We start from the raw sequence: 21,678 nt of genomic DNA, 5'->3' as shown, positions 1-21,678 counted from the left end.
AATGCCCATACACTGTTGGGCAAGGTATTGCAAAACACAAAGTAATCGGGAACATGTGTACTTTAGAATGACACACATTTGCAATGCAATACCATAATCTTTTAAAATGGGAAATCTAGTTTTGTTTACGAAGGAGAAGTAAATGAACCCAATCACAAGTCTATGACACTAATCTAGTTGTTTATTCTGGAAAAGGATTATCTCTTTTTAAGACTACAATGCAAAGTAGTAAAAGATTTGCGCAAAGACTGAAGCTATAGCAATAGCCCATAGTCTGCCACACACTTGAACCAAAACCAGATGGAAGTGTTTCAAATTGATATATTTGATGGACTAGCTATATAATAGAACAGAACATTAAACTTTTATGAAAAAAATAGATGAGATTTGCATGTGTCAACAGCACATAGGCCAAAGAATATAGTCAAATAAAAATGTAGAAAAAATATATAAAAAGCCTCAAACACATATTTTTAAAACCCTCCCAAACCAATTCTCTTTTAACAGATTCTGAACCACCATATTATGCACATAGCATGTAAAACAACATGAAAACATTCCTGTTGGTCTCTCATTTCATGCTCTCAAACCACTTCTTACATCTTCTTGAAAATCTGTTACTTATGCTACTCAGTGCACTGCTGTAGGACACCAAGATTCTCTGATGATGAAGTTTTGTACAGTGGTATACAATTACTTCAGTCTGGGTAAAGTCACTGCAAATAGTCAAAGCAATGTATTGCAGAATGTATACCTCATTACTGTCAGATTATTCAGAAAGATGCAACTGACGTCCAGATACTGCTTCAAAAAAGCAGGAGTATGTCTCTGCAACTCTTTTCTTCTCCTAAGGGAGGAATATTTTTGAAGCTTATTTATTGCACAAATAAGGTACTATACAATGAAGCTTTCAAGCTGCCTTCTTAGGGTGGCTTGGCTACATAAATTCAACTAGCCTCTCTGAAGTAAACATAATCCAACAGCTATTAAAATCTTGGTACTGGCTGCTTTTATTGGATTAGATCCTCTAACTCTCTCAGATGTAAATTTCCGGCGATAACCTGTGCAGCTATAAACTTCATTCAGCCACAAGAGTGTGCATGTGAGAGGATTGCAAATCTCCTCCGCCAAACCAGAATTAGCCGGTATCGCAGGAATGAAAGAGCGTGGAGATTTGAAATTGCAGGGAATGGAGACAAGGCGGTGCAGAAGACGAGCTGCCTGGGGGGCAAAAGGCCCAAAACCGGTGCCAGACTCCTACAGAAAATAAGCCCAGGGGCGGCGAGCAGGGACAAGGCTGAGCTAGCGCGGGCGGCTGAGCAGACCCGGGCGCAGGTGGACACCAGAGCCTGCAGCAGCTCTCGGGGCGCGGAGCAGCGCCGCGGATTTGGCTCACAACGGGGGCTCGGCGCCGCGGCGGGCTGCAGCAGCAGCGCTGGCGGGACCCGGCGCGGTGAGTACTCCGGGAGGAGCCGGGAGCCGCCGCATGGCACCGGCACCGGCATCGGCATGGGTGCGGGCAGGAGAACGCGCAGTAGCCGCGCCGCCTGCGGCAGAGGCGGACCGGCCCGGCGCAGTGCAGCGCGGCCGCAGGGTCGGGGCGCTGGGCTGCCCGGGGGCGGCGGGAGGTGGCAGCGGCCCCTGCGTGTGGCGGCGGGCTGGGAGCACCGCCGCAGCCGCAGCGGGGTAACTAGCGGTCATCCTTTGTGCTCCGGCGGGCGGGCGGCGCCAGCAGCCGCCCCGTCCTCGCGAACGCCGCCCCGCCGCCCGGCCCCGCCGCCGCCGCAGCCCCCGCGGGTAGGGGAAGTGGCTGAGCCCGAGCCCGGGCCCCCGCCCCTGGGCCGGGGGCTTCGCGAAAAGCGCTGCCCCTGTGGCAGCCCCAGGCTCGGGGGATGGCAGCCCTCGCCGTCTGAGCAGTGTTTTGCATAGATTAGCTTAACTTAATGCTGGGGAGGGCGTAACATGTAAAGCTCCCGAATTTATTATCTTTGGTGGAAAACGTACATCCCCTGCCTTCGAGCTGCTCTAGTAACAGTCTGTAACCGTTTACAAAACAGGGGCACAGTGCCTGATGCAAGCTGCCCATTCCCTTGGCACCAAGGGGAGAAAAATGTTTACTATCTGAGCCTGGTCCTGCCGTCCCCGGAGACGTGGGACCACTCGTGAGTCACGCTGAGGCAGAACAGCACCGAGGGGTCTGCCGGAGAGGTCTTCTGAGCAGGGCCTGGGAAACAGCCCTCAGGGGCGGAGGGCAGCAACCGGAGCCTGGAAATTGAACCGCTGCCGACTTCACACCAGCTTGTGACCCTGGCAATTAGCTTAGCATTTCAAGCATTTAATTTCTCTGATTTTCTCTTCCTTGCTGGACATGCACAGTTACGCACTGTGGCTCTGATCTGCAGAAGTGGCTAGTATCCACATCTCCAGTGAAGTCATTGACAACTGAAGTGCTCAATGTATTAGCAACTTGAAGTTAGACTGCCAAAACTTATGACACCCAAAATAAACTATGTTTTTAACAATGCTTTTTCTGTGTGTCTTCAAAAGACAAAAACTTATGCGGCATGTCTCCTGGGAATACTGTGAAGCAAAACTCATTACTATTTATAATATATGTATGAGTTATCCATTGAAAATGCCTTTAAAGTATGATTTTATTCTATGCTTTTTAACACTGAGGCAATCAGGTACTGGAAGAGGTTACCAAAGTATATGTAAATTATTCATCATATGGACTTTTTATATGAAGATCAGATGTTTTTCAATGATCCAGTTCAACTACAAGCTAGAGAGCTGTAGCTCCACTGATGGTAAGGGAACTTGGATGGTTTGCTCCTAAGTTTGGTCTTATTACAGCACCTGCATTTGTCCCTAAAATAGCTCATGAGTCAGATTTTCAAAAAAGCTCAGCATCTTTGTGGGCACTAACATTTGGGCCAGTTTTCTAAGAGCTCTCCATACTGTGTGTTCATACAATATAAAAAGCTTTTCTGAAAAAAAATGTAGTCCTCCTCCAGCTGATCAAACGAGAATCCAGATTCTCCCGCCTTTAAATGCAGTCCCTTGTGAGGGGCTGTATTCAAACACCATTACTGTGAGTCCTCACTACCATGCTCCTTTGGGAAGAATGGCTGGCTTCACACATCAGCTGCTGTCATTTTCATTGCAGTTTCTCTAGGATTTCACAATTGCAAAGAGCCCCTTGGGCTTCTCTGCCTTCCGTGGTACTGTGTTCTTGGCAGTGCTGTGGTGTGGGAAGAAGGCTGAGGGCAGGTAAGTGCGTTTCTGCTGGGTGCGATAGGCCACAGGGAGATGAGGTAGTAGTGGGGAGAGGATCCAGACATCCAGTCCTTGGTTTATCCAGAGCCTGAGAGCTTGTGCAGTTATTGGAAATGACCTTCCCTGCTTTTGAGTGTGATCACTCTGAACTTGTGACGTTAGTGGAAAGTTAATAGTATAAAAGTAATAATAAGCAAGAACCCAGTTCAAAAGGAAAATATATGCATTTTCTGAAGATTTGTGGGGGTTGATGCAAGCATGACATTAACTTGCATCTACTCAATGTAAGCCCGTTCTGTCAGTAAGATTGCAAAGACGAGTGTCATATCTTTGCATCTCAATGTCAATTACTTTTGCTTTAAATAATTTAAAATATATAAAAGACATAACTATTTCCTGTCCAAAGAAGAAATTTTTTGTATCCAGTATCAGTATTCAGGTGCACACAAACCCAGTCAAAAGCATGAAAGAGAAAGGTGAGGCTCCACATTTAATCCTGACTCTGAATCTTCGGTTACATAATTTTGTATTCCATTATCTAAGATGTACTGTAATATCCATCGTACATTTTCATTAATCTTATACAGAGTATTTTTAACAGCTTGCAATTTTCCTTCATTCTGTTACTTCTCATTATTTTCCATTAGCATGATTATTCACTGTCTTTCTTACCTTTATGCAGTTAGTATTTTACTCTCTTGTGAGTGGGCTGAATCCTCCATAAGTAGTCACACAAACTACATCAATTTGGGATCTAGCTCCAAGTACATTAATAGGAAAGAGTTGAGATGCCACCTTTAAGACCTACCTTCTGTAGAAGAAGGATGAAGTACAACTTTAACTAAGACTGTCCCAGGCTGTCCTCCTATGTTCAGAAAAAAGTCTGCACCACCGCATGGCTCTGACTTGTTCCCCTGCTACCCTTCCTCTCACCATGTATACAGTCCTGCTTTAAACACCCTGGAGGATCTCTAGAAAGACCTCTAAGTGTAATCCTCTTTGTCTCTGCCTCTTGATTGGGAAAGAAAAAGCCAGTAAGCTGTTTCAGTACGTGTTTCCACTGGTAGCCAGGTGGGGACTCATCAATTGGTCCCAGCTTATCTGCTCGTGCAGCAAGTGTTAAACGTGCGCAGTTCTTCTTCCTCGCTGGGTCACCAATACCTTCCATGGCCAAGTTAGGGCTAGTGACAACTTAGTCCGTAAAGAGTATCCATCTATGAAAAATTTGATACCAGGAGTACAACGTCTTTTAGCTCTGATTCACTGTATGAGGCAAATCAGTGTGCTCTTGGAGGAACCTACATGTTCAAGATGCCCTTAGTTACGAATAATTACCTGTACTGCAAGTAAGTGGTATGTGGCACTTAACTACAAAGGGAACTTACCCAACAGCCAGTCTGGAGAGGTTACATATATTGGCAGGTTTTCACTGGTGTCTGTGAAAGAAATGGTAGCTTTGACCAATCAGCTCTGACTCCATCTATGCATTAGCAGGAAATACTTAAAGGCCTTCTCTATGTTTGTCTAGCAATAAGGAAAAAGTAAATAGTTTGGAAAGGTAATAACACTTGAGAAGCAAAATATACTCATGTATTTAAAGACAACAGCCCAAATTTTCAGTTAGTACAGGATCTGAGTTACTCCATTCACTGCCAGTTTTCAGTAGTGAGGAACTAGCCCTGAGGCACACCTTCTAAGGGCTCACAGAATACATAAGGATCTTTTTTAAACAATTTTTGATAACTTTCTTCTCTCTTTTGACTGTTGTGAAGCTGATGGCTCTTTTGATTTCTCTGGAGGAGAAAATAAGACAAAAAATTACCAGCTCTGGTAATTTGTATCATTACATTTCTAGTCTCCATGGAAACCTATGTGGTCCTCCAATCGGGTAACATTCAGTATGTTGCAGCAGAAACCAAATAGAGGGAAGACTGAGTTCTGCACCTTGCCTGTTAATCAGTTAAAAACGGGTTTGAAATTATTTACACATTGTGTTGCAATCTTCACTTAGAGTAACAATGGAAGAAATCAAAGTAATCAAATTAAGCTATTATAGCCTGATCCTACATACACCTATGCACATAACTCTACCACTTAGTTTGATTCTGATAGGCATTGACATTAATTTGGAAGAATTCTTGGGGTTTAGTATGATTATATGGATTACTACTATGGAAACTGAAAGCATAATAGCAAACTGTATGTCAGGTTGACTCTAATAAAAAGGTTGCCAGAGAGGTAGTAACAATCCCCTTGTTGTAATTTATGTAAGCAAAGCATTTTGAAAATCAAGAACCTTAAATCTTTATCTTTCTCTGTCTTCACTCTTGTTCTTCCACTGCTAAGGAAGAAATACATGTCAAAACTGGTTTCCTCTGAAAAGATATGGTAACTTCATCTACCTGCCTCTTCAGGATTTCTTGTTTTTATTCCAGGCTTTATCAACTTGAACACAAAGGCACATAATCTTACTGGGACAGCAGAAGATGATACAGAGAAGGAATACACAGAGAGAGACCAGTTTTTCTTTGTGATCGTAGTCAACCCATGAAGAGTGAGTGCTCTCAACCACCTACAAGTAAGTAAAGTATATAGCAATGGAAATAAGGCAGCCTACTATGAATCTGTAAATACCCTTACATAGACAGCCATGATAATAAGGTACACAAAGAAATAAATACAGAATTTTCTAAGCATTTTACATTTGAACAATGAAACCCCAGGTTTCACTTTACAACTGCACTAAACCACAATGGTGAAATACAGTAGTGATTTATGCTGTTCACTATAACCAAACTATAAAATCTGATCATTTTGTATGTATTTTGAAGGTATTTACTGCATTTGTTTCAGAATACCGTGGACAAAATGTATGCTAGCCGAGAGGATATTGGATATGATTTCGGAGATGACTCAAAAGTTGGAAGTAAGCCAGTTAAGCCTAACCCAAACATTGATGGAGGATGGGCTTGGATGATTGTACTTTCCTCTTTCCTTGTGCACATACTTATCATGGGGTCCCAAATGGCCCTTGGAATACTCAACATGGAATGGCTTGAAGAATTTAATCAAAGTCGTGGCTTAACGGCATGGGTTAGCTCCCTCAGTATGGGCATTACACTTATTGTAGGTATGTTCCAGCATAATTTATTTCAAAACTACACAGATTTTTAGAATATGTTTGCCACTCATCCTTCAAGTATTTTCTTACAGTTTTCCATTTTACTAGCAGAGCTGCACAAGTTCTCCTGAGTTGCTTTTTTAAAGTCACCAGGACAAATTTTACAACTTGGAGGAAGGGAACAGGGAAGATGATAGAGAAGACAATTACTCCAGGAGACAGCATGAGCAGGAAAGGATGCCTGTGACTTCAAGGTCTCTCTAGAATTAAGAAATCAGATGATCTGTGAAGCTTGTGGTCTACCCCGTACTCTATCTGGGAGGAGAAAATGTTGAATTTGGACAGTTTATATTTCAGTTTGGCAGCTGAACTAAAACTTATTTTTTAAGTTATGGTTAGATCAACCCAAAATAATATTTGGAGGAGTATGCTTGTGTATATATGTATATACACACTTCTGTCTCCCTAAATTAAGATTGCAAAAGTTGTGTTTAGGTCTGCCTAAAATATTTCACTGAAAACAAAATGTTTACTTTCTAGTTACTTGTGAAAAAGGCCTGCACTCACACAGCATTGGGAACAATGGTTTGAGTTTCTTCCTCTGTTTAAACTGTCCCTTCTTCATGGGGCAACTTTGATTTTAGGTCCTGTGGGTATTTGCTAAGTGTTTGGTCAGTTGGTTGAATTTTTGTTTCCATGATTTTAAACAGTAGCAGGGAAAATGCACTGAATTGCGTGAGTAGCCTGATGTTTAACATTTTGTCTAAAACAATAAGAATCTTCATGTGAAAAATTATTAAAGAGTGTAGACAGTTAAATAAATAATTTAACATTTTTTCATGGTGTTTAACAGGTCCTTTCATTGGTTTATTCATCAGCATGTGTGGGTGCCGCAAGACAGCTATTATTGGAGGAATATTGAATGCCCTAGGTTGGATACTGAGTGCCTATGCTTCAAATGTGCACTACCTCTTCCTTACGTTTGGAGTGACAGCCGGTAAGAGCTGTACTAACGTTTGAAAGTTCTTTCAATTACTTTTGATTCCTTTGAAGTTTATCTGGGTGAGTAAAGAGGGAAGTTAGACTGTAAAGTTATTCCAGCTTTTCTTTCACACTCTTTACAGCCTGTTATCTTTTCAGAAAACTTATTTATTTACTCAGTGGATTGGGCCCAATGACTTTTGCTGTCATTTAAATCTGCCACGAGAAGATGGTGTTTTTATCAGTTTCTCCCAAGTGAATATATTAGAGGACATTTTTAATTAGAAGAATTAATGTAACCCAAACTCTAACAAGTGGAATTTAAAGATGTTAAAACACTGTTGAATTGTATATCTAGCTAACTTCTCTCTTTGTCACAGGAAGAAACAGCAGGAGTTGCTCCACATTAATAAAATGCCAGATTGTGGTAACTATGTACTGCTTCAAAACCCATTTTAAAGGGTGTTGTGGGTTACTGCTGGTAGGCAGCTAAGCCTCACACAGCTGCTTACTCACTCTCCCACAGTGGAATGGGGGAGAGAATCAGAAGGGTAAAAGTGAGATAAAGACAGTTTAATAGATAAAACAAAAGCTGCATGCACAAGCAAAGGAAAATAAGGAATTCATTCACTACTTCCCATGGGCAGGCAGATGTTTAGCCATTTCCAGTACAGCAGGGCTTCATCATGCGTAACAGTTACTTGGGAAGACAAACACTACAACTCCAAATGTCCCCCCTTCCTCCTTCTTTCCCCCATTTTATTGCTGAGCACGATGTCATGTGGTACGGGATGTCCCTTTGGTCAGATGACGTCAGCTGTGTCCCCTCCCAGCTTCTTGTGCACCTCCAGCCCACTCACTGGCAGGGCCATGTGAGAAACAGAAAAGGCCTTGATGCTGTGTAAGTACTAACCAGCAACAGCTAAAACATCCCTGGGTTATCAACAGTGTCTGGGTCACAGATCCAAAACATAGATAGCACCATACGAGCTACTGTGAAGAAAATTAACTCTATCCCAGCCTGAATTAGGACAACACATATGGCTGTATTTCATACATAGTGTCTAATAAAGGATATTGAGATTGCATCAACAACCACTAATAAATAGCAACTAATTTTTCTACATGTTTTTACAATGAAAATCACTGAAGGAAGTAATATTTTGTCATTTTTGTTGGAATTATGTCTCTAGAAAACCTTTTGACGTGTAAGAGCCCAATCAAAATATGAAAAGGCATGCATGTTTAGGCATCTTTCTTGAAAACCAATAGACCCTTAGTGTCTGCATGCTCAGTTTCTAGCAAAATGTGTCTTCGTGTGAAAAAATTCAGTTACTTTAAGAAAGTTATGTAGAAGAACCAGTATTATCTACTTTAAGTATCCACAATGGAATACTACTCCATTGTATTCACTGTTCATTTCTGGAAAGAGAAACTGTTAATAAATATGAAACAAAAATGTAAAAGTGATCCGAGTAAGAAAAACAAAATTTGGCCTTTAATTATTATCTGAGCAACACTGAGCAATTCAAGGGCTTTTGAAATATTACTCGCTCTACAGATAACATGGCCAGTTATGTTTGCAAATGAAGCATGGTATCTATGTTATACATGACAGACGGAAGGATTATGAAAAAAATTGTTTGCAATACTAATAATAGCTTCAGTACCCTCCATTCCCTTAAACTACCCTTTTAAAGAATTTCACAGAAATCTGCAGAACTTCTGTACATAATTTTTTATCTAGCGCTCTGGATGGAAAAAAGTTGAAACTAGCAAGGATCACTGTGATGATCTTTATACCATCATAGAATCATAGAATCATAGAATGGTTTGGGTTGGAAGGGACCTTAAAGATCATCTAGTTCCAACCCTCCTGCTACGGGCAGGGACACCCTCCACTAGACCACATTGCCCAAAGCCTCATCATACCATAGATTTCACTAAAGTTGTAAATTCCTGAACAAAGAACAATAATTAAAGGCAGGGTTCTGCCCTTTTGGCAATTGCTATTTCCATATATATTGAATATAATCAAGCAGACAAGTATCTGCACATTCTTTCTCTCAACCCTTGCTGCTTTTCAGAAAAAGCGTACCAAAAATACTAGACAAAAAGGCAGAGATTCAACAGGGAATTTAAAGAGGGGTGAAAACCATATTTTCAGAAAAAATCTGAGGCAAATTTTTACATGAGGTGGAGAAGTGAGATGCTGTTGCAGGAGTAATTCTGGCCAGAAAACCAGTGTAGAGATGCCTGAGATGTTTCCTCCAGCTCCATGAAACCTCCATTCACTGTCCCCTCACTTGCAGTCCCCTCGCTCACCATCCCCTCACTCACCATCTCCTCGTTCACCCATTGCCTCAGTCCGTGTCCCCTCACTCCTATCCTCTTATTCACAGTCACCTCACTCACTGCCACCTCAGGGAAGTTTCTTTCATGTTAGCATGGCCATTAGATGTAAGACTGCTCTTCATTTACAGTGACCGCCTCCTGCTGCAATCACTTCTGGGCCTCCATGCAGTGCTCGTGGGCTTACTCATGGCTTCTGTTCTCCCCGTTGGTGACCTGCCATGCCAGATGCCATCACGCAGTGTGTGCCCACAATCACAACTTTGTCCCCCTGGCCACAGCCACCCTGCTGCCTCAGCTCCCATTCCCAAAGCACCACTCACCTCAGCATGGTTTCCACGCCCGCAGCTCCTCACAGTGTTCCCCCCTCACCTCCTGGCCACCAGCTTCACTCCAGCTCCACGGTCTGTCCTCCCCACAGCAGCAGTATGGGGGGGCAGAGGAGCTTCCCCCCCTTGCCCATTCTGGGGAGCTCCAGGGTAGGTGCCTGGAGCCGTTGGTAGCAGGGAGTCCCTGTGGGCTGGGGGGCAAAATGGCCCCTGAGGCCCCATGAGGGGAGAGCAGAGCCAGCCTTGCCACTGCCATGGTGGTGCAGAGTGACAAATCTGTGAGGAAAAGGGAGTGGAGAGGCCTGCGGCCCTGTATTACCTGGGAAGGCGGCCTGCCTTTGCATGTGGTTAGACTACATTTTGCTGGGTAGCCCACAGGATGAAAAGGTAAGATAAAACAATTTAACAATTTAAAAAATGTCTCATGTCTTGGGAGGTGCAGGGAAGTGCAGTAAACACTAACACAAGTACAAGCCCAGGCTGTTTTTTCACAGCAGTTGACAGCAGGCTGGTCTGACAAGGCAGGGAATCTTCTGCAAAAGAGCTTTCCTTAGAGTTTGTGGCTGGGTTTGGGGAGGAAGAACTTGTGCAAAATAAAAACCTGATCATGTATTTGCATAGCAAAGAAAGAAATACTTCTAACAGGCAAACCAGGTCGGCTCTGACCACAGTACACTGCCATGATGTTGAGATGGTTTTTTTCAGGCTTTGCTGGAATAACAGCTCTTTCTCCAATCTAGCTGTAGCTAGATCACGCTGTAGCTGCATGCAGCTATGTTATGAGCTATTTAGGAAAACTTTTAAGCCCAAACCTCTCTTCTAAATTATGATCACAGTCAATTTGGAAGCATCTTCTGCATACATGTCTTCCAGTCCAAATCCCCTCTGTCAGGAATTTGCTGTGAGAAAAGCTGGGCAACTGTTACCTTTAAAGAAGTGTTTGCACAACTCTCAGCGCTTCCTGCTTGAAATAGGTACCTTTGTGTGGCCCTCCATGGACTTCCCTGGAGTGCCCAAAGAGAAATCTGGAAGGCACCCAAGGTCCTACCAGTGGGGTAACCCCTGTGCTAAGTCCTGACATGCATCTCATGCTCACTGTGGCTCCACAGTTACAAAGCAAGAGGAAAAACTCAGTCTGGATCTTGGTTGCTGGTGAACTTAGGCAAAAGCGACACTAAGCAATTTCTGATCACGGATACAATCAGATGCAAGTATTACAAACACATATATTTCAAAATAGGGTTTGTTTATGTTTGTCTCCATATTAACTGTCACTGATTTATTGTGGGATGCTTGGGGCTTTCCAGCGGTGTCATGCTGAACCGAGGTAAAGCTTTTATCTTCCATGTGTTTCAGTTTTTCCAGCAGTTAAATAGCAGTGTTGTATTCTCACTGGAATGAGTTTTGCAAATTTTGGAAAATACTACAAGACAGAAATGAAAGTTAACATGAGAATTGAATATTTATTCTCGGTTTTACTCCTATGCTTTAGGAATAACACTGGTTTGTTTTTCACTGTTTTTTTATCTTGTTGGCAAAAAGTTCAGATGGATTTCGGGGTTTATTTTCATAGGTGTTGGAAGTGGGATGGTTTATCTGCCTGCGGTTGTCATGGTAGGGCAGTATTTTCAGAAGAGAAGAGCACTTGCACAAGGACTCAGTACCACGGGAACAGGGTTTGGAGCTTTCCTAATGACTGCCTTACTGAAGTACCTCTGCACTGAATTTGGGTGGAGGAACGCCATGTTCATCCAGGGCGCCATATCCCTGAACCTGTGTGTCTGTGGGGCACTTATGAGACCACTCTCTCCCAAAGACATTAGTGAAAAATACGTTGTGAGAAGTAATAGTGAAGATAATCAGGCAAAAGCTCTGTCCCATTCTGCAGAGACTATAAAATCTAATGGAGTCCTCAGTGAAGAACCAGAAAAAAAAGAGGCAACAAATGAAGAAGTGCTTGACAGTGTTCAGCACATAGAAATTGGAGGTAAATCTAAAAGCGGAAGGAAGATGTATGGATTACGCATTCTTAAGACAGTGAGCCAGCTGACGGTTACAGTCAGGAAGGGCTTTGCAATATGGTACTCCAGCTACTTTGGAGCTGCATCACTGTTTACCAATAGAGTATTTGTGGCCTTTGTAATTTGGGCTTTGTTTGCCTATAGCAGCTTTGTCATTCCCTTTATTCATCTTCCAGAAATAGTCAAGCAGTACAACTTGTCTAGTCAGAACAATATATTCCCTTTGACATCCATCATAGCCATTGTTCATATTTTTGGTAAAGTGATCCTTGGAATCATATCTGATCTCCCATGCATCAGCACGTGGAACGTCTTCCTCATGGCTAACTTTACCTTGGTCACCTGCATTCTTACTTTGCCACTAATGCAAACATACGTTAGCTTGGCTGTGGTTTGTGCTCTAATAGGATTTTCTAGCGGCTATTTTTCTCTAATGCCTGTTGTGACTGAAGATTTAGTTGGAACTAAACACCTTGCCAATGCCTATGGCATTATCATTTGTGCCAATGGAATATCTGCATTGCTTGGACCACCCTTTGCAGGTAAGAAGTTCAAATTTCTATCCAACAGATGTTTGTATAATAACTGTGTGATTTGTTATATTATTAAGTTTTCTTATGTTATGAGCACGTGTAGTTAACAAAATTACAGCTGCTCCAGAAAGGACCGTAATATCCAGCTTTACATTGTACAGATGTACACACATCTGCTGGGTATCAGCTCACTAGTCACACACTACAAATTACCATCCTTGCAAATAACCCCAAATCTATTACAATCTATCCTTTCAATGGTATGTTTCCTTAAAATATTATAATACACTTTTTAAAAATGAGAAAGTTTTACCATATTTTTATGTGTTTTGTGTAGTACATGCACTATACATACTCATGTCTCCATCTAGATGAAAAAAATGAATAGCTTTCAGGGTAGGCAGGTGTTTGTACCATAGTATTACCCCCAAGAACTATAAAGTGTGTTTGGGTGTCACCACTTTAAGCTGCCAATGGATGCGTTGATTTAATGAACTTAGTTTTTGCCTTCCTTCAGCCAGGAATACCTACTTTGGGGGCAGCACTGCTCATAATCTCTTTGTTGCCATCCACAGCAGAAGGTAGAAGTGCATGTATGTTACTCCCTAAAGTTACTTAGGTTTAAATAAACATTCATTATAAATCTCATACAAAGAGGCAGGGAAGTACAGGAGAGAGAGAGGTACTGATTGTCAATACTGCAGCCAGACTATGGCTATCTTGTACAGAAAGAAAGCAGTAAGAAACCTTGTATGCAGTGGCCGTGGTCGGCCAGGGGCGGCATTAGGCTGAACTGAAGCTATTGGCAGCACAAGCAACCCAGAAAAGTGAGAATGCTCTCACCTTCTCTCCCCACCATTGAGTGAGCTGACACAATTTAGAAGAAAGCTCATTTAGTGCCCTTTGAAAAGCAGCAGTGTTTTAGTCTACCATATCTTCTTGCAGCACCTCTCAGTCTGTGCTGAACATGTCTTTGGTCATTAGTAATGAAGCAACTAGGATGCAATTAGTTGATGTAAAAAAAGCTTCTGATCTTGAGGTTACATCACAATGCAACCAGCATGACATGAGGGAATTTTGCTATTTTGGGTTCTCAAACCTTTCTGAAGTAACTTTAACGTATTTTTGGAAAGGAGTTAAGGTTGGAAAAAGATGCATTGCAGTGCTGAGATTATATCTCTTGAAAAGTCTTTTATTGGTATGTGAGCCTTTGAGAAAGCTATTAAGAATGTGTTTGCTTGCACAAGGCACAGCATTTGAACTAGCCTGCAGTACCAGGCACTTTACAAAGAAAATAGTAGAGAGGAAGAACTAATTGGTTTGGGATTCCAAAATGTTTATTTTAATGCCAGACCTGTGATAATTTATTTGAAAAATGTAGTTTTAGAGAGAACATTGCCTGGCTTCTTAGCATGGTACATAGCTAGAGTCCCTTTTTAAGACTTCCATATACTTAAATAAGGGGATAGGTCTTGGACTAGTTTTGGGGTTTCGTGAATGAACAAGACATTTTGTTAATACATTTCCATTTGTAGCATTTAGAGGAGGAGACAATCACCACCTTTTTTCCACAAAACATCTATGGATTTGACTGAAATGTCATAAGAGAAATGTGCAGTATTTTTCGTATTTTCTCATGCAATGTACCTTGTTGTCAAGCTTTGTAACAAACATGTTTTGTCCTTATTTTGCAGGTTGGATCTATGACATCACACATAAATACGATTTTTCTTTTTACATATCTGGCTTGCTATACATGGTGGGAATAATATTTTTACTCATACAACCTTGTATTCAAAAGAAACAACCAAGAGAAAAATCTATGGAAGAGGCACAAGTATAGAACAAATGCCAGAAGTTTTTTACAGATTTTTTTTGTTTTCATGTTTCTATCATATGATGGTATGAAGCTGTTTTTCTTATGGAACCAACCACGTTGAGCTGTACTTAAGTGAAAAGCAAATGTGCTCCAAAATGCTAATAAATTATTAGAAATATGCTTTTAAAATGAGTTAAGATCTTTTACTTTAGAACTAACAAATACAGCCATTAAAAGCACCCTGCTAGTCTTTTAAAATTGGAACAATGCTAGGAGCCTTTACCCTTGCTTCTCTGCTAACTTTTCACCACTAATCATAGGTGAAACTCCATTGACTGCAGTGCAGTTACTCCTGATTTACACTAGTCCTACAAGAGAATTTCATCAGGATATGAATGATTTATAAAATCAGACTACTGTCTGATAAAAGGTTAGTTACTGAGTATGAGAAAATGATTGTATTTCTTACCTGGCTAGTCAAGTACTGTTGAAATGCTAGTACAATAATTCAGTTAATTCAGTGTATTAAAATTACTATTTCGGTAATGCAAAACTGAAGAAAAATTCTTATATTTTTCTGAAACGACTATCTACTTCAAAATTTTTTTTATTTTTAAAGTATCAACTGCATAATAAAGTAGCCATCCTCAATACACGGGCTGCATTATAAATGCTGTGACACTTAATGCACCTGAAGTAACACAAACCCAAAAGCAAAACCAGGGAACATATGGAAAATATTATTGTTATTCACAAACTGCAAAACATTTCCAGAAATAGTTTGAAGTTTCTGACTGCTTTACCTCATTAGGGGTATTGTAGAACTTCGTCACATTGCCGCTGACTCCTTCCATGAGACTTGTTTGTCAAGTAAACAGTACTAAAGAAACAGAGATGGGCAAAATTGGCCAAATATAGCTTTAGAAAGAACTGGTCTACAGCACACTAATTGTTGTTACAATTAATTTAATAACAAAACCTGTTACATTATGATCAGTCATGTTGCTGCTCATAATGTACACCATGAACTGTCTATGACTGGTCACGTTTGAGATGTTTGTTCACTGGAAAATTAGATAATGCAAAGCATGGAATAGCTAAATACCATTTAAAATATTCAAATAAATTTTCTTAAACAACATTAAGCACTGGTAATCAATGTGGAATGTTTTGTATGATGGTACAAGACATACTTTTTTCAGCTTTGAGAGGTGACTCTGATATTAATTCTCCTATATCAAATAAAAATCACTATAGGTTTTTTTTCCTGCTAGCTTTATGAAAGTTTTTTCATGACAAATCAAGTTCTTAGTTTAATACTGATACATGCTGCTGGAATTCTTTAAAAACAATTGTCACTATTCAATTATATTGAACAAATATTGGGAAACAGTTCAGCATGCAACAATATCATTATACAGATCTTTTTGATAGCTGCAAGGCTGGTTAAAAAAAAAGTTATGAACCTCAACTTTTATTGTTCTATATTGCAATTCACCAGCTTCTCAGTTTCACACTTTTACAACTGTTGGCAGAGACATACTTTAAAATCACTGAAATAAGCCAAGTTAAAAAAGAAAACCCCAAACTACTTTAAGATTTAGATAAGTTCATTCATTGAGGATAGTTATGTATGGCCTTTAAAATTCCTATTAAAACAGCTGAGGTGGCAGTGAACTGCAACACTTGGTGTGAACACACAGTCAGTAATTTCTTAAAATCAGCTTTTTTGTTGGAGAAAATGTTCATGTAAACTATATTTTCACATCAGTCCTTTTGTTACAGGTTTAATGTCTTCTTGGTGTGAATGCTGCTGCTGCTAGCTTATTTTAACCGAGCTAACTTTTGTTGGTGAAATATATATATTGAAATGATGATTTCCCTCAATATCCTTTTTTTTTCCTTTTTGAAAGATACATACCCTTTATACTTGAATCTTCATCTTTTGTCAAAATCAATTTTATTTGCATATTATTGTAATGAATAATATGTTGTTCACTTGTGATATCTGCAATATAGCTTTCTATAGAAGTCCTTACTGGGCTGTACAATGGGAATAAATTTACATTACCCAAAATTTCACTTTCTGTTCATTTACTAATTAAGTTCATTTTTTCATGCTTAAAAATGAAGATTCTCCTGCAAAATGATTATTCTTATTTCTTGTAACAGAAAGGACAGGTACATGGTTTATCAAGCGGAAGGGAAGGTGGGCTGACAACATGCAGTTAAATCAGGATTTAAAATTAATATTCACTCAGTCCATATTGGCTAGCATGAGTTCTAATTTCCTAACCTAAAACTGCCTAAATCTGTTATGACAGCACAAGCTAGGAAAAAAATTAATTGGGGGTAAATTGACAGAAAGTGAGAAAAGAGGGTCTGTTGTTTAGTAGCCCTGCTCACATACTGTAGTTCTTAAAATCATCTCTCTGAAGCAAAATTACATTTTATAGTGTTTTATTACACAGAACAGAAATTTTATGAATACAGTATTTTATGCACATTGTGAAATTTGTATTTGTCATTGTCCTAAACGAAATAGTCACAAAGAGAAAAGAATATACTTAAGTGTTTTTTCATCTGAAGATCCACAGTCACTAAATGCTTCAAGAATATTGGTATACAGTTGTAGAATAAAATATTGCTAATCTAAATTAGCAAATACCTTTTAAGAATTAAAATACTGCTTTATAAAGAAATACAATGATATTAGGAACATTTTTAATCAATTTATAAAATTCAAGTTTAATACTTGACATGTTAAAAAATTGTAAACTGATACACTTCAAATATTACTGTTATATACAAATACTGCAATCACTGTTTTTAATACTCAGGTCTTAAGTGCAGTCAATGGCAAATCATATATTAATCAACTGGCACTTTCAGAGTAATAACATTTGGCCTCTTAATTACTGATATTGATTGTTGGAGTAAGTCAGTAATGTCAGTAAGAACTGCCTTCATTTTACAACACTCTTAACTAACCATTGTTACAGTCTTGTAAGATAGCAAATGTCTCTTATCAAATATGCTGCTCAAAGAGTGGAAGTCGATTACTTTCAGAAGTTCTTGCATCAGCAACATTAAGGAAAAATGTTGCCTATATACCCTTCTGGCACAGTGCTTCAAACATGATTTTGATGGATCATCCAGGATGAGGACGATCATTTGATCCACACCCTCAGTCACCAAAGATGTTTCTTCTTGGTGACAAAATTATTACCTGCTTGAAGTTTAGAGAATTAGTTTAAAAACATTTTAACACACATCAAACTTGAACTAGCTACATGTGACTTGCCTATAAACATTGCGAATTTACCACGGACAGTAAAACCTCAGCATTCATCAGCAATTTCTGTAGTAAGACAAGACAGATGGTTTTCTATAGAGGTAGTGATGACAATGCCACAGCGTCTGATATAAGACATGGAGCATGTATAGCATATATAGAGCATAGAGAAGTCAGAATGAAAAAACACAAGCCACAACCTCTTCTATTACTAGTAACTGTTATGATGCTGACTATAATACAATTTCAGGATGCCCAACATGTTAAACTTTGTATTATTTACATGTTGCTCTAAGACATATTTTGTTTTTCCTCTTTCAATCCTTAAAATACTCTGCTTTCCCTATTAAAGCAGGGAAGTCAGTATGTCTGACCTGATAAACAGCAAATCCACACCTTATAACAATTGCTTCAATGAAAAATGCATCTTTATTCTGTTGGTTTTTTGTTCTGAGCATCTTGTTTCTGCCGCCTCCTTCGGAGCTGCAGCTGTAGCTGAAGTCTGTTTGTGAAGAAGAATTGTTTCCAGCCCATTTCCTGTGCAAGTTCTTTCATTTCAGGTGTAATTGTGTCACACAAGTTCTCCACAATGTTTTCCCATAGTGCATTACTGTTACATATCTAGTTGTAAGAGAAAGTAGAGGCTTAAAAATCATAATTTGGCTTATTCACTGCTGGTTATTTTACCACACAAAATGTGTTTAGACAACACAGATGCCTTGTATGAAGGTCACTTGCAGTGCAAGCTGCCCACCTATCTTAAAGGACACAGAATTAGTTAAAACTCCCAATGACATCAGGGGAAGTTTTGCCCAGGGTTGCCAACACAAGATACTGCATGTTCTTCTGTGAAAAGTTTGAGAAGTTTCTTTTGGTATGATACCAAAGGCCTTTCTGCTGCACTAAAAGCAGCTGTAATGCCACATATGTTCCTGGTATGTAATTCACTGAAATCAATCGAGCTATGTCAGATTATGCCAAAGAACTTGTCAGGATGTAGAAATCACATCACAAATACCGATTTGTTTTCAAGGGAAGTAAAAGAAGCAAATTGCCTTTGGACTTAGAAATGCAATTTTAGGAAACTTTCAGAAGCACGGTAGGGATTAAGCCTGTTTCTCAGGAGATACTTCTCTCTTTCAGAATGACTCCATAAACAGAATCCAGTGGAAATACTATATTATCAACAGAAAGAAAAAATTATCTAATTTGCTAGATGACAGAACCATCACAAAAAAAAATTAGGAAGATACTGTGTGTCACTGTGTATTATCTGCCCATTTTAAGTCATAGCAGAGCACAGTAACACCGATTCTTCTCCCAAACACTCTGCTTCTCTAAATGTGTAATTGCAGGGACCTAAGTGGAGCTGCGCTGCATTACTCCAATGCAAGTGGCTGGTATGCCTGGCACAAGTAGTAACAGAAATAGAAAAGCAAAAGTCTTGGTATAACTTCTGTTACATACTGCTGATGTAGCTGGATGCCTTGAACTATTTAATTCAATGACTACAGCAAAGCTGTATCAGAGTATGTGGGGTCCTATTTTTGTTGTTCTTGAATTGTGAGAGTGACCGTACTGCAGGCACACACGACATGCTAGCATATTTTAGTGAAGAAGAAGCAAGGATTATTAGGGGGGAAATTGCTGTAGAAGTCCTGAAATGAAAATATATTCATTTTTAAAGTTTTCTTTAAATTTCTGCTTGCTCTCTGTCTCTAACCATTCTGCTGTTCCTATGAAGAATGGACACCATTAAGTTGAAGAGAGTGCAGAGTGGGTTTTAGTATCATATATTTGTATTTCCAAACACAGTTTGCTATTAAAAAAATAATCACTGTCATTACTGTGGTAAGAGCTCGTTCTTGCTCTTGCGCTGGGAATCTGGCTCCCTCTGGTGGGAGTAGCTTCCTCGAGCTCCTAGAAAGCGGTATTTTTCTTTTTGTAGTTTAATTTTGCCTGTTTTGGCTATCTAATAACCTTGTACACAATAAATTGAAGGAGTCCTACCCTGAGCTTGTGCTGGGAGACATCGCAATGTAGCGGTTTGCTAGAAAAGTATCTGGGAAACTCACACAGTGCTCCAGTGGTGGCGTCCACCTTAGGACTTGTGTACATTGTGTCTTTTGAGGTGGAGCTTCTTATACAGTACTTAAAAATAGTACCCAGTGGAAATCTAAAATGCTTTGAAACGCATACTGAAAGCACCTGGATACTCTGGAGAGCAGGATTTAAGCTCAGAACTACAGTTAGAGTAATGCCACACTTTGGGTAACAAAGATACCAGTTTTGTTCAGCCTACAAGGATGCATTGCATGGATGGATGTATGCAGCCTTTCGCACTCTTCAGTCCTGAGTGCAGAGATTGTTCTGTTTTTCCCAATTTGAAAATCTGAATATGCTATTTTATAATTCCACATAGAGCAGCATTCCAGCCTACACATAAATTAGACTGGAAGTGAAAATTCATAGTATTGGGGCAATTTTTTAATTCCTTAAAAATACTGCTGAAATGAGAGAAAGAGAGCACGGTCTTACTAGTTATAACAGGTTATTTTATTGTGCCAAAATCTTATCTTTATTATTATGCAAGTTAATTCTTTCTAGGACTTCCTTAAACTCCAGAATATCCAAGGCTTTGTGTTAAATTAATGAAAAGATCACGGCCCTCCACAGTTCCTCATCCTGCTCCACTCATGCTCTGCAAATGACGGATGGATTCCAAATATACTAATAAATAATTTCCCGACCTCCCTTCTACCCATTCTTTTCCTCTCCTTTAGTTGTTTTTATTCTCTCATCCTCTACTGGTTGTTTCCTAGTCACAATCTCAACTGTTTTATCTTCAAACTGAAACAAAGCCCAGAACTCAGCAAGCTTATCTACTTCCATCTGCCCTTCATCTCCTCTAAATTCATTACATGCTCTATTTTGCTATATCTCACCATTTTCTCCTGTGCTTTCTTTACACCATCTCCTATTTCTTGGTCTCACTTGAACTTACTCTCACTAAAGCATCTATAGTGTCTTTGTAGCCACGCCATAGGGACAGCAGTACAGCCATGTCCTCTTGAACCATCAGCAGTCTTCCACAGAACTTTTCTTGAAATCTTGGGCCACATAGCCTCAAAATAATACAAACCCTGTAAGTAACCTCATCCTGACACAATTTGGAGATGTACCAGAGGCATGTCCTGTTCTCCAAACTAAATGGTTAATCCGTCTCTCTGAAGTCTTTCAGAGAGTATCTATCTGTTACATCAGACTCAAGATGACTAAACCTGTTTTTATCTTCCTCCTAAAGTCTCACCATTATTTACGTTTTCAGTAACTGTACAACCCATAACTTGACAGGCTTCATTCTAGGCTCCTACAACACCTTTGGGGATAAGAATCAAGTTATTTTTCCCTTTAATATGCTTCTCTTCCTATTTTTCATAAGCCAAACCCCTTTTCTCCCCCTACCTGAGTTACTGCAGCAGCCTTTTCTCAGGCTCTGACTGGGATAGAAAATGTGATTTTGAGGTATTCAGACCCACAAAAATAAGCTTCCTAGATCACAGCTCTGAAAATGTTATCTTTCATCCCTCCAAGTACCTGACCCCCACAGACCAGGAAGTTGCAATAGATGACCTCTCAAAGGCCTTTCCAACACAACCTAAGTTATCCTGTGACTTTTCCCTTTTTGCACCAACAGATTGACCCTCATTCTGCTGGGACTTCCAGGTTATCCTTCCCTATTTGTTACCCCTCATTCAGCACTGAGAGGCTACCCATAGCTCCAATCAGCCAATAGTGGCAACTGCTGTTATTCACTCCTAAAGTTTCAATTCAACATGTTCATACTATTTTCCATACTTTCCTGGTAGTTGGAAAGAGGCTCCAGGCAAGCAATCATACTGCAATCTCTTTCTCCTCCTGTGTTTCTTACAGTTCCTTGCTACAAGG

The 21,678-nt window shown here is 39.9% G+C and overlaps 2 protein-coding genes across 6 annotated transcripts in view; one reads left to right on the top strand and one right to left on the bottom strand.

Annotated features, from left to right (window-relative positions):
* The first annotated feature begins 1,131 nt into the window (after positions 1-1,131).
* Positions 1,132-16,746, top strand: SLC16A14 (solute carrier family 16 member 14). Of its 2 annotated transcripts, XM_054835702.1 has the most exons (7): positions 1,132-1,453; positions 2,688-2,810; positions 5,715-5,857; positions 6,133-6,409; positions 7,254-7,397; positions 11,636-12,625; positions 14,311-16,746. In XM_054835702.1, exons 4-7 carry the CDS (start codon positions 6,148-6,150, stop codon positions 14,457-14,459), a joined length of 1,545 nt encoding a protein of 514 aa, XP_054691677.1. In that variant the 5' UTR covers positions 1,132-1,453; positions 2,688-2,810; positions 5,715-5,857; positions 6,133-6,147; the 3' UTR covers positions 14,460-16,746. The 2 variants fall into 2 exon arrangements, with proteins under 2 accessions (XP_054691677.1, XP_054691676.1); XM_054835701.1 differs by lacking the exon at positions 2,688-2,810.
* Positions 16,747-16,878: 132 nt separating this feature from the next.
* FBXO36 (F-box protein 36) overlaps positions 16,879-21,678 on the bottom strand; it is a 30,598-nt gene continuing 25,798 nt past the window's right edge. For all 4 annotated transcript variants that reach the window (XM_054835703.1, XM_054835704.1, XM_054835707.1 and 1 more), the window contains one exon: positions 16,879-18,351. In XM_054835703.1, the coding sequence (XP_054691678.1) occupies positions 18,160-18,351 (192 nt within the window). In that variant the 3' untranslated portion in view covers positions 16,879-18,159. The remainder of the gene's footprint in view (positions 18,352-21,678) is intronic.

The sequence above is a fragment of the Grus americana genome, chromosome 9, assembly GCF_028858705.1.
Source record: "Grus americana isolate bGruAme1 chromosome 9, bGruAme1.mat, whole genome shotgun sequence".
NCBI lineage: Eukaryota > Metazoa > Chordata > Aves > Gruiformes > Gruidae > Grus > Grus americana.
This window is presented reverse-complemented; position numbering and strand designations above follow the sequence as displayed.

Coding starts and splice junctions, on each gene's coding strand:
- SLC16A14 (XM_054835701.1), top strand. CDS start 6,148: ATGTATGCTAGCCGAGAGGATATTGGATATGATTTCGGAGATGACTCA. Junction 7,398..11,635: donor TACGTTTGGAGTGACAGCCG/GTAAGAGCTGTA, acceptor TTATTTTCATAG/GTGTTGGAAGTGGGATGGTT. Junction 12,626..14,310: donor GCTTGGACCACCCTTTGCAG/GTAAGAAGTTCA, acceptor CTTATTTTGCAG/GTTGGATCTATGACATCACA.